The sequence below is a fragment of the Zeugodacus cucurbitae genome, chromosome 2, assembly GCF_028554725.1.
Source record: "Zeugodacus cucurbitae isolate PBARC_wt_2022May chromosome 2, idZeuCucr1.2, whole genome shotgun sequence".
NCBI classification, from domain to species: Eukaryota; Metazoa; Arthropoda; class Insecta; order Diptera; family Tephritidae; genus Zeugodacus; species Zeugodacus cucurbitae.
The window spans coordinates 25,510,619-25,529,482 of record NC_071667.1 but is presented as its reverse complement, the minus strand read 5'-3'; the positions used below and the strand labels follow the sequence as shown (position 1 = coordinate 25,529,482).

General features: G+C 33.4%; 1 protein-coding gene, 1 long non-coding RNA gene and 1 other non-coding gene across 22 annotated transcripts in view; 1 reads left to right on the top strand and 2 right to left on the bottom strand.

Moving 5' to 3' along the window:
• The window catches only part of LOC105213141 (TLD domain-containing protein 2), a 154,902-nt gene that overhangs the window by 82,057 nt on the left and 53,981 nt on the right, over positions 1-18,864 (top strand). For 8 of the 20 annotated variants that reach the window (XM_054225432.1, XM_011185714.3, XM_054225431.1 and 5 more), the window contains 7 exons: positions 8,477-8,791; positions 11,650-12,099; positions 12,177-12,241; positions 12,313-12,518; positions 14,021-14,564; positions 14,633-14,796; positions 17,470-17,621. In XM_054225432.1, the coding sequence (XP_054081407.1) occupies positions 8,477-8,791; positions 11,650-12,099; positions 12,177-12,241; positions 12,313-12,518; positions 14,021-14,564; positions 14,633-14,796; positions 17,470-17,621 (1,896 nt within the window). Of the gene's footprint in view, positions 1-6,260; positions 6,656-8,476; positions 8,792-9,544; positions 9,769-11,649; positions 12,100-12,176; positions 12,242-12,312; positions 12,519-14,020; positions 14,565-14,632; positions 14,797-15,277; positions 15,410-17,469; positions 17,622-18,864 lie in introns of those variants that run through there. The other 12 variants (XM_011185724.3, XM_011185721.3, XM_011185718.3 and 9 more) reach the window with 7 other exon arrangements.
• LOC128919874 (uncharacterized) lies at positions 8,627-18,804 on the bottom strand. The gene is made up of 2 exons (XR_008470009.1): positions 18,561-18,804; positions 8,627-9,549 (listed from the first exon to the last, which is right to left on the bottom strand). It is a non-coding gene; the product is annotated as an uncharacterized LOC128919874 (long non-coding RNA).
• Trnae-uuc (transfer RNA glutamic acid (anticodon UUC)) lies at positions 10,295-10,366 on the bottom strand. The gene has a single exon. It is a non-coding gene; the product is annotated as a tRNA-Glu (tRNA).

Sequence of the window (18,864 nt, the reverse complement as noted above, 5' to 3'; positions counted from 1 at the left end):
ATTTTACAACACAACTATTAGAGATCGAAGCCTAGGTGATACTTAATTCTTATGCGATTTTTTATGGTCTTAATGAACTCAAGGAATATAACAAAGAGTTGATATTTGACTTAGGACGATAGAAGGTCGCAATAAATCAGAGAAATAGTTCAATAGGCCAGTAAAGTATGAATCTGAATTATGTGCATCCGAACTGATCTCATAGATGAATTCCTTCGTATATATGGCTCAAAAATTCATCCTGTCATCTGATGAGTTTCGGGCGGTTTTAACCCGGCTTTTTCGATTTCAGCTCATCTTTAGGTCGTTATTCATAAAACTCTTTTCAGAAATTAATAATTAATTCTCTTGAAATTAATTTAGAGACTACCGTTGTGTGGTCCATCACTGTATAAGGCTCAACCAACACCGGATTAGACTAATAAGACACACTGAAGTATTTTACTCTAGCCCAAACCAAGAGAACATGCGATTTGTATCGTCTTGTTCGGTGTGGGTTGTCACATTAGAAGCTATGGGATGTTGTCGTATCAGACAAGAAAAGACGTAGTGACAAATCCGGTGTGGACTGAGCTTCAATAGGTGTTTCCTTTTATAATGATTTTATTAATTCTAGAAGAATATCTGTGAAATCATTGCAAAGACAGACGTGATTCAGCTAATTTCAGGACTTAAGTAAAGGTTGAAAAGTATAATAAAACCGTTAGACAGTATACAACAGTATCAAAAGGAATCAGAGGCTTTCTTATAAGAAATAAACCAAATACTTTACGACTATACAACTTTTTTCAAAAAATATTTGTTTATTGCTTATTCTTAATGGTACTTAATATTTTCTATGTGTGTTTGTGTACTTACTCTACCGTTTGGCATTTCCTACGTCGACAACCATTTTGGAGCGCTATTGTATAGCGGCAAATTTTGGCGGATGTTCATCCAAGTCGCACACCATACGCGCGCACCAATTTTGCTCAACACACTAATGTTTGAATTTCCATTGCCTACTTCTAGGCGCCTTTTATTTGAAAAACTCGCGATTAAACTATATGGTTTAAATTAACGGAAAAAATTGAAATAACAAGAAGAAGATAATACACGAATAAATTTCATTAGTAACGGGCTAGCCCGAAAGCTTTATTTTATTTAAAAAAAAACACTTAATCGAAAAATGTTATACACCCTTGAATTAAGAGGAAAATATAGATTATTTCCATAATTCGATTTTTTAATAAATATATGTTATAATTATTAATACATATATTTTTTATCCTTTATTGGAACTTCGAAACCATATATTTCGAATTTATTTTACTCAAATCTCTATCTTTGGAAAAAAATTATTAGGCCTACAACTTTGCTTCCGCCGTTGTCGATGTTTCAAATGTCGATGAGCCTCAGCCGCACTTTTCTTGGAATTAAAAAAGAAAAGCAAAATTTCCCGCAAATGTCGAGAATTCGGCTCAAAAAGTGACATTTTCAGTTGAGAATAAGTCAGATCTCTACAAAATTTTGTTGGGTTAATATTGACACAAATGTCCAAGATCGACATAACATGATTTAATCGATTTAATCGACCAGTGCTTGATATTGAGACATCTATTGGAAAACGGCGGAAGTAAAGTTGTAGACCTAATAATTTTGTCCAACACCCAGAAAAAAATCGATTTTCCTGTAAGAGGAGTAGTGAACTGAACTCGTGCTTATATCTCGGAATGAAAATTATGTTTTAATCACATTATATAGAGATGGATATGAACTTATCGTTTCTGTGATTAGTATGGATACCAAATTTCCTAAAAATGTTTTCCATCTGCAAACCATTGTCAGATTGAGTTGTGCTATTTTTTATTCTTTAATAGCTCGTGAACTACTGTACCGTTATTCATAAAATGTTAACAAAGTAAGCAATTGAATATGTACATAGATTTTCAATATCACAATTTCCAATTGACGTGCACTACAAATTATGTATAGACGTGTAGTTTTGAACGAGACAAATGAAATTTGTTGGAGCCAACCGCGGAGGTCACTTGTCCGAAATCATGTTTGAAACCACATGTCTAAAAAACACACATTTTATATGCAACAAATAAGTATGTAAGTATGTATATCATCAGCCTTATTCTAATTTATTTATATTTATTAAAGAGAAATTAATGTCATGGATTGCGAGAGAATAAAAACTTATATTAAAATTTCGGCATTCGGTTACACATGTTTTTTTATGATTTTTGAATGCATGCACTTTCTCTATACGAGTATTTTCTTTTTGAATGCTTTTACTATATCAGGAATTTCCACCATAATGTTGGCCAAAAACATCAACTGTGTTTGTTAGGTACTATGGCTGTTCCCCAAAAGAGGAGGAACACACATAGCTAATAAGAACAGCCCTATGTGAAGTCATTATTAGCCATTAAGACTCTAAGAAGCGATGTGAGCCGACTACAAATCTACATAGATTTGATACTACAATGGTTTTTCACTTCTAAATCTACTAATTCGCTAGAATATTCAAAATAATGAGATCCAAGGAATTTTAGTCGCGATATCGACATGCCATAAGGAATTGTTGAAGTATTCTGTGACTGCGGTAGTACTAGCGCTCTGAGGCGACAGATCCGTTGCTACATTTCTGGCAGCCACTTGCGCTTTAAAAATGCTACAATAGTCGGGAAGCATAATACTAGTATTGATGAGAATTTACCGACATTATATTCCAATTTCCCCCGCAAACTTCGACTCAACCTGCCCAGTCCAGCGTCCTTGAGCCTGCTAGCAACTTTCGTGGTCATACACCTCTCGGCTATGTTCACGGGTGCTATATGCAGTAAGAAATTAAGTGCTGAGATCATTATGGTCCGAGGCTTATTGCACATACTTATGAGAGCCGCTCTTTGAACTCTTACTATAACTCCTCCGCAAAAATCCCATTTAACATTATAGACTTTAATATGGTTCCATATATCCAAAGAACTACTTAATAAATCTTAATTCATGTAAAACAAAGTTTTTAGAATTTTGATAATTTTCACAACTGATTAGGTGAACAGTTTTTATGGTTTCACTGAGCAAACTTACATTTACGATAATCAAATTTTAGACTATGTGAAATTCATGAAATTTACAATTAGACTGATTATCATACACCTATGTACATATGTATATATTAAATTTCAAAATTTATTTATTTTGAGTTTCTTCATTTTATTTCAACATGAAAGTAAAAAAATGTACCACATTTCAATTGGAAATTATTGAAGAGCAAATAAACGCCGTCAATTGAAAGTGAGTCAATGCTTCAATCGTGCATTAAAAAACGCTCAATTTCAAATGACAAATGGTTAAACATGAGTACACAAATAAATACGCCGTATTGTATATGTATATGTATGTACATATGTTACATGCGAAATTTATTGACAGCACTACACTCTTTGTTGTTGCTACGACGGTTAGTAAATTTAAAATAATAAAATAAATTGAAATTAAATATTTTAGAAACTACATTCATACAGACATTGGTTTCTTTTAGAGCAATAATTAGCTTATCGGGCTTTCACATAGATTAGATCAAAAAATGTGTTTTTGTTTGAAATTATTTTGAGAAAAAAATATATTTCCGCTTGGACAGAGAAAAAAAGTTGATACGTAAATTGTCTAAAAACACAAACTATTGTTCCAAAATTGTTCAAAAAAAATTCGTATGTGGAATGAATTATTCTACAAAAAATCTAAAAGCAGTATGGTGTTAGCTGTTGCAAAACTTACCACATGTCCAATAGCTTTCAAGAATTATGTATATCTTAAATATTTAATGATTGTAATATACATAATACGAGTATAAGTAAACCTAAACTAATGTAGCTCAGAAAGTGGTGCTAAAACAAACTCTTATATCTCAAAAGTTAGTGAGCAATTATTTTTTATTATAATTAATATCAACATTTTTCAAAATAAAAAAAAATGTTAATATAATTGTATAACTTTGTTCGGTTAAAAACGAAAAATACAAATTGCCTACCGAAAAATACACGCATTCTTCCAGTACATAGTATATTTCTATCAGCATTGTACTGAGCCATGAAATACTTGGCTTCACGCTGCAGAGCCGCTAAATTTTAAAACTTACATACAAAAGATGCAAAAAATATTTATCGCTCTCCAAAAAGTGGCTATATTAAAAACTTATATGTACTACATTGGTTAACGAAATGCATATATTCTCTTGTAATCAAATCTAGATAGTGGAAGAAGTAGAAAATACATTGAACTTGTGCCGCAAGTTGTCAAATGACGGCCAGTTCTTGAGGACTGTTATTAAAAACTTAATTTTATGATTATTGATAAGATAGTTCCTTATTACAAAACTATCGTGTACGTACTATGTTCCACCATTAAGTTGAGTATATTTTAGCGCTCAAAAATTCAAACTTGAATTTGTAATTTTCGTAGATAAATATTTCAATTGACTCTGAGACAGCTCAGCAGCACAAACTCTAATCGGAGTTAGATTCTCTTGATTTCATATGTATACTTTGGTCTTCGGTGAATTCGATCAAGATTTTTTTTAATTTTAATTTTTTATTTTTTTTTTTGCATTGTATAGTTCAAAGCGAATACAATCTGTTCCATGGAAATATTAAAAAAATACTTACCCAGTGTTCTTCGTGTGTAGTGAAGCTTCAAAAATCGTATTTTTCTAAGTACCAGCTACTTAAAATGCGTTAGCTTTACAAGTGTGGCATATTTCATTACTGAAAACTCGTTACTTTTTGAACAAAAAAGATAATCTTCCCAATTAGGTCAACTCTATTCGAAAAGAGAAGCATGTACTCGGATTTCGGATTCAGTATCGTTGATTATTCGCGAATATATTGAATAAAGCTGTCGAATAACAGTCCTTGGACGAATTAAAATCCGAGTACGTTCCGCTTATGTGGGTAGACACAGTTGCCATGGGAGCCGTTGTATGTATGTATTTAATTGGCGTAGAAACCGGTTATCCGGTCATAGCCGAATCGACAATAGCACGCCATTCGTCAATTTCCTTCGGAATTTGGCGCCAGTTGGAAACCCCAAGTATAATCAGGTCGCTCTCTACCTGGCCTTCTTTTTCATCTGCTTCCTCCGGCGGGTACTTCATTCAACACTTTCAAAGCTGGAATGTTTCCTCCATGCGGGCAACATGACCTTGCCTGAGCGCCGTTAGATTCATAATCTTCTCATATGCGCATATATATATATTAAGAAGTAAAGTGTTTTTTTATCTGTTCTTGATGTTCTCGACGTGTTTCCTCTGTTTGTAAGCATTTCAAGTACATCACTCGTGTGTACTCTTTCGGTTGGCATTTTTGGTCCGTAAAGAAAAGAAATGGTGTTTTTTTTTTTTGGAAGAGATTATAAAAATGTGCCAAACAAATTTTATTCGCATATATACCGTTAAATTTACAGGACTTTTCTCCATATGTGATGCCGCTTATAGAGTGCTGCATTCTCTCAAATTTTATTTAGTTATTTAATATCTAGATTCTAGAATTCAACTGCACTGGGCCAATCGGTAGTTTAGTGCAGCGACAGCAGTTTATGAGCATTTGCCCAAAGCATAGAGAATGTCATAAATGGTTTGCGAAGCCAATAAAACTTATCACAATAAACAACAAGAAAATAATATTTATGTATGTCGCATCCAAACAAACTCACACAAATGTATACAAACGTGGCTCTCACTTTGACTCGCTTGCGCATAAAAGTCAATAAAAACGCGCGCAATGTCTCAACATTGAGAATGAATAAGCCAAAAACAAACACAAAGCGTCAAATAAATAACTAAAAAGAACAATAAAGCTAGAGCGAAACAAGATCGCCAGTGGAAGCTTATACAAAACAAACAATTAGTTCAATTTTTGCCTTTGCATTTCAAGCAGCGAAACGCCGTAGCGGGTTTGCTCACTTTTGCGCCGATTATCTCACAACTCCAAGTGGTATGGAGAGCGGTACGCTGCGCCAGTCTCAAATTGACTGCGAATATTTTTTGTGGTGCTAACGCTTAACAACTCGCGCGCAGTGTGGGGCCGGTGCAAACCGCTTACTTTGCTTTGAAAACAAAAAAACGGGTGTAAAACTATAAGAAATTGCGGAGGTGTCGCGTACTTGTTGAGAGCGATTAAAGCAGTTGCTTCCGAAACTTTGTAAAGTAACCGGAGCTTTTCATTCAATTAATTGTTGTTCTGCGAAAGTGAAACATGTGTCAAAAATGAAAATCTTTCATGGAATTGTAGTTGTCAGAACGTAATTATAAACTAAACTTGTTTGTTTGGCGCGTCGTTGTCGCTCATTCTGTTGGCTATTGCTCATTCTGTTGGCTGCTGCAACGCAGTGTGTGTTTATGCGTCGTTTAGTGCATTATGCCCGGCAAATGTTGAAATGAAAAGTGTGCAAATATTTAGGCATGATGAAAATGTACTCGATTTTGCTATTGTTTACTCCACAACAAACAAAAAGAACGTTGAGTTTGAGGCTTGGCCGGGTGGTGTTGGTGACGGTGACGTAATTGATAAACACGGCAGTGCGCTGCGTAAACTGCTTGGCAATGCATATGACAAATTTGTAATCTTCAAGCAAACGCCGAAAGTGATAAAGAGCACAACAACAAGTAAGGAGGAGTTAAGTTTGGGTGTAACCGAAGTGGTAAAAAATCTTAGCTGTTTGAACAATTTCACAATTTGCAAAGGAATTCAATATTTTTTATTCGAAGAAAACGTGTATGAATTGCAATCATATTTGGTATCATATAAACAAGCATTCGTTGGTGCTTGATTTATATATTGAATTATAAAGTGAACGTACCAGATGAAGTTTAAAAGTGTATGCTATACATGGAACTTGCTATATGGAACTTCTCTAACTCGAATCACTATAATCCACAAAAAACTTTGTGTTAGAGAGACCTCGAGTTATGGAAATTTTCAAAAAAAAAACATTAATTTTTCAAAAAGCTGTAAAATATAGAATTATACACAGTTTTAATTATTTACTTTGCATAATATTTTATTTAAATACGTTATAACATGTATTGTATCATTTTGTTTGTTGCACTTTGCTATTGTTGGCTCTTCGAGTTATAGAAGTTCGAGTTATGGAAGTTCCACTGTATATACATATATGTATCAAGGAAATGATATGTACCAAAAATGGTCGGGTAGTTTCAGGGATAATAGTTCCAGACATTGCTGAATTTTTATATCAATTTAAATGTGCCTTTTCTGTGAAATCAGTAAAACTCAGAATAGGGGAGGAAGATACCATTTCAGTCTATACCGACGGGTCCAAAATGGACTGCGGAGTATGCACGGGAGTATTTTCCGATAATCTGGACATTTCTCTCTCTATCCGTCTACCAAACTCGGCTATCATCTTCCAAGCGAAAGTACTGGGCATAGAGAAGGCCTGCGAAGCTTCATTGAATAACTACGAAAGGATACATAAAGCAACAATCTCCTGGCTTTGTCGTCACCAGGACTAATTCCAGCTTTGTCCTGAACTGCAAGAAAGCACTGAGCTCGCTAGGAGACCAGCTCCCCTAGAATTGATAAGGGTTTCGGCCACAGGAACATTTTCAGCAACGAAAACCCCGACGAGTTGGCAAAGGCAGAAGCTTGTCTAAATGAATCTGAAGCAGAGTTAATACCAAGCCCGCTAGGATCGACCAGTAGAGAGCTCGATATACAATTTCAACAATTATAACATAGCAGATGAAAAATTACAACAAAATGCAAAATAACTAAATAAATACGACATGAAAAGAACTAACGACTAATTAAATAAGTCTAGGAAAAGTATCTTCAGACTAATTGCTACCATAACAAGGCATTGGCCATTTGGAGAACATGCGTTGAAAATATGTTTGCCCTACAACAACATATTCCGAAGCTGCGAACTAACAGGGAATAAGGAAACAATTTTCCACTTTCTCTGTGAATGCCCACCTCTATTGCAGATTCAACACAGAACACTGGGAATTCATCAAGCATCAAACCTTGAATGGATGTCTACAAAAAGCATAATGGACATTACTAGCACTCCTACCTACCTACCTAACTCAAGATAACTTTTGTAAGAGCGTGATTATTAATCAATTTCACTCATTTTCTACTTATAACAAGCAATTACAAGCCATTACAATGAAACGGCTTGTTAAAAAATGCGTTTGTTCCAATATACTAACACATTACTAACTAAAAATTATTTACGTATTACAAAGAATGTCTGTATTTGTAAAACAATTATTTTATTGTTAATTAATTAATTTTTTATTATTTACTTGATTTGAATATAACATTTAATTTCACTAAATTAATTTTATTATTTTTCTTTTTCTTTTTCTTCCATTTCTCTGCTCCGCTCTTGCCACACATCCGCCTGGTCTTTCCTGTCAAAACTTTGTATCCTTAAACCACAACACCGACCAATTTAGATGAGCGCAAAAAGTCCTCGTTGCCCACCATACCAACCAAATCGTATACGGTGGGTAATCGCGATACCTTGACCTCGGTGGCAGCACGATTCGATACTACACCCTCAGAGTTGACACATCTCAATCGTTTGAACAGTTCATTCATCTATCCGGGCCAACAGTTGCTGGTGCCGGATAAGAATGCGGCCAAGAATGATTCGGTCAGTGGCAGTGCGACTGGCATCGATGAGAAGGGCTCCAACGCCAGCATATCGGGCAAATCGAGCCCCATCGATCGTAAACTATCAAACACCGATGAGCAGAATGATGAAAATGGTGAGTTTTGCATTGCAGAATGTTGTTTAAATAATGAATTAATGAGTGTTTTTAAAGACAAGTTTAAACTCAAAACATTCTAGAGTAGGCTTAGAAATCAAGAGATTAACAACTGAGCAATGTTAAAAGTTGATCGGTGAATCCCCTTAATTGTATATACATATGTATATATGTACTGTCTCGATACTACCTTTACTCCGCTAATATATGTATAATAGCTATTAGAGCTAGGTAGGAAATTTATTACCTTTGTAAATATTCATTTATTATAACCTCTAAAAAATATAAGAAAAACAAAATTTTTATTTAAGCTTGTATGAGTCTTCAAAATCTTTTATCGCTGCCGTTACTATTTTTATATTAAACAATTTTTCGTTGTTTTCTCCAACATAATTACATTTATTTAATTTTTTATTCCAACTTTTATTTATTCTTCTATTTCCGTATGTTTTCCAATCAGCCTATTTTCTTATAAGTTTATTTCAATTTGTTAAAACCAATTCATGCCAATTGGATTAAAAATCCTCAACAAAATATTGCATCTACTGCAAAGAGTGGCAACACTCGCGACTAACATATGTCAACTGCCACTTCGTTTTGTTTACTTATTCGTAATTTACCCATTCATCGCAGTCATTTATTCAGCAGTTTACATTTTGCCTCTCACTCGTTCATTTTTCCAGCACATATGCTATTGACGTTTGGCTGTCATTCGCTTAGCACACGTAAAAACAACAACATAACAGTAGTCAGGAGTTCTGCAAATAAAAATTCATTAGTAGCGTATAAATTATTGAAAAATAACGTTTTTAATTATATTTCAAACAATTTTTAATGGAGAGTCGTTAACAACTGCGAAATTCAAGTGTAAATTGTGTGTGTTGTGTGAAAGAAAACACCAATTCGACTAGTTTAACGGAGTCTAGTGGGAAATAAAAGTGCTAATATGCATACAGCGGTCTTCTGGCGTAACGGAGGTGAACACAAGTTCTTTATTTACATTTTCCAATAAATCAACAATACATGAGTTGTGCTAATTGGTAAAGAAATTCGTGTGAATAAAAAACAATATGAAATAAGGGTTGTCATTTAAAGCAAGTCCTATGCAGAGTAACAAGAAAAGTTGAATTGCAGGTTTTTTGCTTTACGTTCGCCGGCCATCGAAAAAATCTCGAAATTTCAGGGCCAAATAAATTACAAAAAAATATTGTTATTAATAACCGTTGCAGTGTAAGACAATTTAATGTAAATGCTTTTGGTTTTAAAATATTAATGAAATTAAGAAGCTGTGCACTCGTGAGTTTTACTCCAACTAATAATTGAGCGCCTTTCGAATTCGCATGTGTGTAAATAGGTGTTAATGAGAATATTAAAAATTAAAGACATAACAGTTATAAATTAGTAGCAATATTCAACAACAAAAATTGCCATAACTGAATGGAAAGTTTCACGAAATACTATTTGTATAATAAAAAATATTTTTCCAAAAATGTGCAAAAAATCTTCCCATACCGGGAATCGAACCCGGGCCTTCTGGGTGAAAGCCAGATATCCTAGCCACTAGACCATATGGGACCTTGAGTAATTTAGGTGGTGTGTGTATTTTGTGGCAATGGAATTTATTTTCTTTAAAAAATGTAGCATATTAAATAAATTAGTATGATGTCTTATCAATATCAATATTGCATAAAATGTGTTAATCAGACTTTGATTATTTGTATAGATTTTTGTTGTTTTCCTTTTTTTTAACTTGGCTCTTATCAGTTCGAATTGATAAAATACACACTCTACAAATGATATTTGGCCATTAGTTGTGGAAGAAAGCAGCAACTGCAGTAGTTTGTTAAATACTTTGATGTTAATACACATGACTAGAGTCAATAAAAGTTAAATCCCTGCAGTTAGTTTTGTCTATATACCTTTGTGTGAACAAAGACAACAAAATTTATGAAAATTTATTGGCCGTTGTAACTATTTGAGCACTAAACCAAAAACGTGTCATGCGATTCCTTTTAACTTTTATAGGTGAACAATTTGAATGGATTTGAATATGCTCTAAATATTTTTAAGTATTATTTTGAATGGCTTTTAAGCAATAACGGTTCTTTATTATTTTTAGTAAAGAATATTTAAACGTGTTAAATATAAAATATACACATTTTGACTGACAAAACAGCTGTATATACAGTTTATGTGTATATTTAAGTAACTATTTAAGTGAAATAAACAAAGCTGGACAAATTATTTTGCCCTATATTAGTGCCCGATGAAAAAGTGCTAAATACGTTTTGTAATTTTGAGTGGGATTTGTCCTATAAGGCTGTTCAAACGCTTGTCAACTTGACAGCCTCCACACATTTATTCCAGCGATGTTTTCTGTAACTAATATATTGGCCACTTCTTTTAATAAGTAAGCCGGAAGAAATAAATTGTTGGCTTCCAACTGCTACCAAGTTTTGTCAGCTGTTTATCATTCGGTTATATCATTTCGTTCAGTATATATACATATATTTACTTTTTATAGTGCTATCATAAAACAGCTTACTATCTTATAATAGCACATGATTAATTTTATATAGTTTCTCAAGCTATTATTTTCTTTTTTTTTTGTAATTCTCACGGTTCATTTACATAGTTATCGTTTAGCTGTTACTACGTTCTGTCTAGAAACGTGAAACAGTTGGGGGTTGCTGTGTGGTATCCAAAAGACAGACCTTTGTTGTTTTAATAAAAAAAATTCGCTTGAAGCATACTGTGTCTTGAACTACTTTTGTTTAATGACCTAAATCTCTGATAATTGTATTTTGAATACTAAATACTAAAGTTGTACACCTTATCAATTGTATTAATACTTACAGATATACTAGAAGGTCTCCGCCCAGGTTCACCTAAACCGGGTCATATAGAACGCGTCGATTCCACAAAGAGCACCGACAATGCAGAAGCTGAAGCAAATAAAAGTGACGATCCCGTTATCACACAACGTTTCCTCAAAATCAATGTACGCCATATCACCGACGGACAAGGTGTTGTGGGTGGTGTCCTTTTGGTCACACCCAATGCCGTTATGTTCGATCCCAATGTCTCCGATCCGCTAGTTATTGAGCATGGACCGGAGAGTTACGGTGTAATTGCACCTATGGATTTGGTTGTGAATGCGGCCATCTTTCACGATATAGCGCACATGCGTGTGTCGGGCGGTGTGAATACCGAACAAAATGAAAATGCCGAAATCTACTATCCACAAGCAGTATTAGAAGCGAAACAGGCTAAAGAGGCCAAAGAGCGTGGGGACGAAGGTGAAACAGGTATGTAAATGTGTGGAAAATAAATTTGCTAAATAATATATGCACTGTTACATTATTCAAATGATGCATTTAACAAGCAGGTGGTTCTATGGAGACATGTGACGATCAGGAGTCGTTATGCTCTAACACAGGCAAACGTGAGGTTAGTAAATGCTTCAATACTTATTTTATATATGTATATGAATTAATGATAAAATGCATTTTGCTGTTTAGCGAAAAGACACAGAGAAGGGTGAAGAAGCCAAAGAAGAAAGTGCTAAGACTGATGATGAGATTAGCACGAAAGCCAACAAAACTGAAGACGATGCCGATGCTAATGATTTGAAGAAGACACTTAACCTCACCGATACACGCACCACATTGGAGGAACGACGCAAAAGTCTATTGGATCACCATTGGGCCATACCGAGCAAAGATCGGTAAGCAATCAGCATTCGATTAAGCTTCATTTATCACTCTATTATTGCATGCATTTGTCTACGTCTATGTACTGGTCTTCGTCTCTGTGGTCGTCTCTCTTCCTTTCCTTGGAAATTCTCTTGCGTAACTGTCTTGTCTTGGGTTACAAATATAAGCGAAAAAATCTTAATTGGTTCAGGGTTACTATGCAGGTTTCTGCGCCACTTTCGGAAGTTCAATTAATTATCAATGTAGGCGGTTTTATGTTAGTGTCGTGGATTCAGTCTAAGTTTAAAAAAAAAAAGTTTTTTAATTAGCAAAATAAAAGTTGCTTCCTGAATTATCAGTTTCTAGTGTATATAAGAGAAATTGAAAGTATTATCTGTCTTCTGTGCTTAGTCCAATATGTTTTATATGTATCTGTGTATGTATGATGTGACTTTGTTTACCAATATCAATCATTCAGAGACATTTTTTTCGCTTTAAAGATAACAAAATTAAATTAAAATCAGCAAATATTTCACACAGTAGTGTCTAAACTGCGCAAAATCTAAATATTTTCGCAAACGTATGCTTGTTATAGCGGTATTATTTATTTGTTTATGTGACAAGCAAAGAACTAAATTTCCAAATTTTTAATTTATTAAAAAAAAAAATCTGGAATTTAAAAAATTTCTAAATTTAAAAAATAAGTTTAGTATATTTGCTGAAATTTTAAATTTTAATTGAATTTAGTCCGTCAAAAATATCGCAGACCTTTAAATACAGAATTTAAATGTTTCAAAAATTATTTTTGATATAAAATTGTTATAAAAAATAGATTTAACAATTTCTACACAAAATAACTACTTCGTTTAAGCGTACGCTGCTATTTCCTGCTTTCTAACAAGCTTGCTCAATCTCTTGAGCGCTATCTTCGGCTAATGTCTTTTTTCCAAAAAAAAAGTATTTAAAAAATCTATTTACCAATTAACACTAATCAAAAATAGATCGTAATAAAAGTGAGCCGTAAATTATTGACGTAAATGCAACTCTTGCTCGCTCTTCTTGGGGTCTCGTCTTTCTCTTTTCGCACGCTGATTAATAACCACGCATGCTAAGACAGCGTGTGCGTCTGTGTGTGTCTTTATACGATAATTGGTAGTATCTATTTACTCTATGAAGTTACAAAACGTTAAAATTTTAATTTTGTAAATTTTTATTTTCCTGTATTTTCATATGTGAATTGTGAAACTGCTTCACATACACGCACACACAATTTGTGTATGAAAAAAAAAACAAAAATCCGAAAAAACCCGACAACAATTGGCTACAACTTTCCACACATAATTATTCACTGTTTACTTTCCATTATGTAAAACTTGCACAAATACTTTTGTACAACTGCTATTCGCCAACATTTGCCACCATAACGAATCGTTCTTAACGGAACGAAATTCGTATATGTACCATCACCACTACATACGCGTCCACTTACTTCAAAACAAACAAAAAAAAAAACGAAAAACTTGCAAAAATTCAGCCTCTATTATCTTAATTCCCGAAGATCATCGGAAGACGAAGGCGACAACGAATCGCAAACGACCATCGATAGTGGCGCCCGTGGGCAGGATCCACACTCGGCCACCTCCTCGATCAGCGGCATCGGTGCGGCAAGTGGCGGTGTGCATTTGCCTGGCGGTCTGGCGCCCGCCGATCTCGAACACTTGGAGGAGCTAGCTAAGCAATCTTGCTATGACTCGGGCATCGATATACGTGAACCCATACCAAATTTGCAGCCCATACCAAAGAAGACCGTTTACAGTGATGCCGACATAGTGCTGAGCTCCGATTGGGTGCCACCGAAGACCATCTCGCCGACATTGATGAGCGAATCGCCGCCACGCAGCTCGGTGCTGAGCGCCCAAAGCTTGGACGCGGGCACCGCAGGTGGACGCAAGAAGACCACAAGCGTCAGCTTCAGCGTGGACGATAACAATGGCGAGCAACAGGCTGTGGCGGCGGTGGCCGCATCAGCTGCAGCGAATGCGGCACAGGGCGACAAGAATGCTGAGAAGAAGAATAAAGTATACACTGAATGAAATACGAGTATGTTAGTAATGGAAATATAAAAATATTTTTTTTGTTTTTGCAGATGTTGAAACGCTTATCATATCCTTTGGCTTGGGTTGAAGGCCTCACTGGCGAAGCAGGTGGCCCTCCGGGCACTGGTGGCAGCCTCGGCAAGTCGGCGGACTCTGAATCGGCGCCCAATACGGGCGATTCGAATCAGAGCGTATTTTCGAAAGTATTTTCTAGGTGAGTGCATTAGAAATAAGCAGTTTAGCAATAGTTTTACTGTTATTGGAAATCGTATACGGTTTTTAGTTACCTTAGTATTGTAAAGAATTTATGAGAAACAAAAAATTAATTGGTATAACATTTTTTCCTTTGATTTTCTTCCTTTCCAAAAATGAAAACGGAAATTATTTTTCAAACAATGCTCACTAATCTTGCGGCGATTGGAATATTTTTATGATTACTTTTTTGTTGTAAAAAAATCAACCCTAAACACATATTCCACATATTTATATAAATTATAAATTGATTTTTTCGTTGATTTACGTGCACTTACAAAATGCCAACCATTAAACGCCTGTACAAACGAACACCATGCACCACTTCGTTTTTACCGTTTTTTTTTCTTAATTCGAAATCCAACTCACCACCTAATAACTCTCCACATTCACTGCATACAAAAAAAACAATTATAATTTTGTTTCGATTCGAATACTCACAGTTCACCCATTACTTTGGTCTCAGAGTTGGGTGGCAATTTATTTTCAAAAACACCGTCCGAAGACTCTGGTGGCTCACCAGTGCCACCACTGACTCCGCATTCAACTCATTCCGAGGGTCACTTTTCCACTGGGTAAGAATTAGTTGCTTTGTTGCATTTAACTTGAAACATCCACGAATAGCATTGACAGTGCGTACTGTTAAGTTGCGCAAGCAAAAACAACAAATTTGAAGTTTAAATGGTGTTTTCGAAGTGCTTGTTTGCCGTTTCATTGTCCGCCAAACAGATATTTGTTTATGAAACTTTTCGTTACTTTGTAATGTTCAAATCAATTGTATGCTCGGTATTTTTCGTCAAAAGAAAAATTAATTTTGCATTTAATTTCGAAATCTATAACAGTTGTTGTGCTATCGCTCTAATATATTTTCCTATTTCCTTTTTTTTGAGTTTCCCTAGTACTTTTGTGTAAATATTCTGATAAATGTGTTTCTATCCCTTCTTCAACGTATCACACATACTCGTTTATATTTTCATGTAAATAACACAAGTTCGAATTCTTTAATGTGTAGTGCAAAATTGTATTGTTCTTCCGCACACTTTTCCCATGCACTGTTATTTGGTTAAGTATATTTTAAATGCAATAAATATTTAAAAACTTCTATGTAGAAAAATCTTAATTTTATTTGGTTTAGTTTTCGCGGCAGTATAAGATATTTATGTCTCCGCTAGCCTTGTTTTATTGCTGTTTAGCAGATTTTTCGATATTTGATAAGGAATTAGCCACCATTTTTAGAAAGACGGAAAAACTCGAATTCGCAAATTAATTTCGAAAATAAATGTAATCAATCAATAAACGAAAAACTAGAAATTTTGGAAACTTCGAAGCTAAAAAAATCAGAGATGAATGCATTCGAAAATAATATTTCTGAAGAACAAGAGTAGTAATATGGTCAGAAAATAATAGAATCCATATTTTCATGAAAATCATAGAATTTAATAAACGTTAATCAACTAAAACGGAAATTTAATTAAAAAAAAAAATACATTTTTTATTGTTAAGCAGTTTATTTAGACTAACGAAGCATACCATCGAAAATTATATAAAGTTCGAAAATTCGAATATCGGTTCGAAGATCATAAAACTTGTTTTGCTACTTCTAAACATTCATAATTACAACGAAAATATAATGTGGTGCAGAGTTAGAAACTAATAGGGGGTGTTCGAAAGTTCGAATATCAAATTCAAAGCCCGGAATTATGGCTTTGATACTTCTTAGCTTTCATAATTACGGAGAAAACATAATATGCTGCAGCATATGCTACAGAGTAACAACTAAACCAAATTCGAGTTGTGACCAGGTCTATAAATAGTCAACTTCTTAGATACTTCTTAGCTTTCATAATTACGGAGAAAACGTAATATGCTGCAGCATATGCTACAGAGTAACAACTAAACCAAATTCGAGCTGTGACCAGGTCTATAAATAGTCAACAAATAGGAATTTGCTTTAGAAAAATTATACAGATACATAGATTAGCGTTAGTTTTGACTTAAAACTAAACAATATAAATGTTTACTAAATAAAATAGAAAAATCTGGGAGAAATGGTTTACATTAAATTTAGATACAAACAATTTATTTTATTTTGAATTATAAAAAATACCACTTTATATTAATTTTATTTCTAAGCAACAACTTAAAATTTGTATTTTCTTAACTAAACATTTTTTAGCTGTGTTACCCATATTTGCTTAGTTAATTGCAATTGAAAATTTACGAAATTCGAACATAATAGTTTTTGTCATTTTCATCTAATTTTATCTAAAAAAAATTGTTAAAAAAATCTCTTGAACATGTTAAATAATTGTACTTTCTCTGTATAATAGTTGGTGTAAACTCTGTTTTACCTGCTGTGTTTTTGAAAAAAAAAATTAGTTTGTTATTTTCTGGTTGTGTCGGACAACATTTAGCACTTTCACTTATTATCTCTCATTATCAAAAGTTGTTAAAAATATTTGTTTCTAATTGTCGAATTTCTTTGTACGCATAGCTATGTTGTCATAACATTTTTGAAACATTTACAACAAATTTCCAGCAATAAAACATCACTTTTTGCAAAAAATAAATGCAAAATATTTATTTTTTTATTGATTACTCTTTCGACTAACACTTTGATTCTCTCCACATGCAGACGCTCATCGATTGGCACATTTATGCGTCCACAATCGTCGGAGGGCACTGCTTCCACAACCAAATTGAAGGACGTCAAACTACAACCGAAATTGGACTACCGTTCGATGGTATCAGTTGATGACAAACCGGAATTGTTCATTAGCGTTGATAGTAAGTCAATATTATTGCAGTGTATTTGTGCAATTTATTAAGGATTTTTGTAGAAATTTTTTATTAGATTTTGTTGACAAATTTTTGTTTATGACATAGCCTTTGGCGATGTGGCCACTATCTAGGTCTATTTTTCCCCAGTAAAAAAAATGTATGTTTGTTTCGAAACTGTGCCTTTGTGTCACAAAAACAACAAAAATCGCAAAATTAAAGTTAAGAGAAAAATTTTAATTCGAAAAAATTAAAATATTTTTTGATAAGTGTATTTCGGAGAAGCAAAAATTTTTAAATCTTTTATGAGTATACGTACATATATTTTATAGAATATATACATATGTATGTATGTATAAAAAATATTTTTGTAATTATATAATATATATAATATATACCAAAGTGTATTCAACAAAGTGAACTAAGTATTTGACATACTCGCTTTTGACAATAAAATAGTAAACAATTCATGTATTTGTTTATATTAACCCGTATTTTTTATCTTGAAAAATATAATTTATATTGATAAAATTGTTTGCAATTTGTCAGGTGGAGCACAAAACATTAGTAAATTGCTTCCATGAGTTGTTTTGCATAAGCAGAAAGTATTCGGCATTTTCTTTTAATCATTTAAAAAATATTTTTTTTTTATTGAAATTTGTTTACTTTTGTATTTCAAAATCTGAATTTTTGAATAAATGTAAGGGTTAAGCCAATGGCAACAAACATGTCAAATTCGGGTAAAAAAAATTAAATGTCATATACTTAGTTCACTTTGTTGAATACACTTTGATATATACTATATAATTTACAGAACCTTTTATTCACAACAATTATAACATTTTTAACATTAAATTTATTTATTTGTATCACTTTTTGCCACAAAATAAACTCGATTATCGTTAAAATAAACTATAACTACTCAAACAATCACTCATACGCACCTACCTCATATTCGCAAAAATTTCATAAACATGTAGTACGGGCGCCATATTTTCCACACTTGAATATCGTCGGTATGTGACACAGTTTGTATACTAAATAACTATATTTTTTATACAGTTTAAAAGTAAATTTAAAAATTTATAATATATAATAAAATATTTTATATATTATATGTATATATATAATATGAATTATGTCCCTTGTACATACATATAATATATAACTCTCAAAAGCTCAACTGTCAATGTCTAACCCACAAAATGAAATAATTATTAAAATTCAGTCAAAAATATGACAAACACAATAA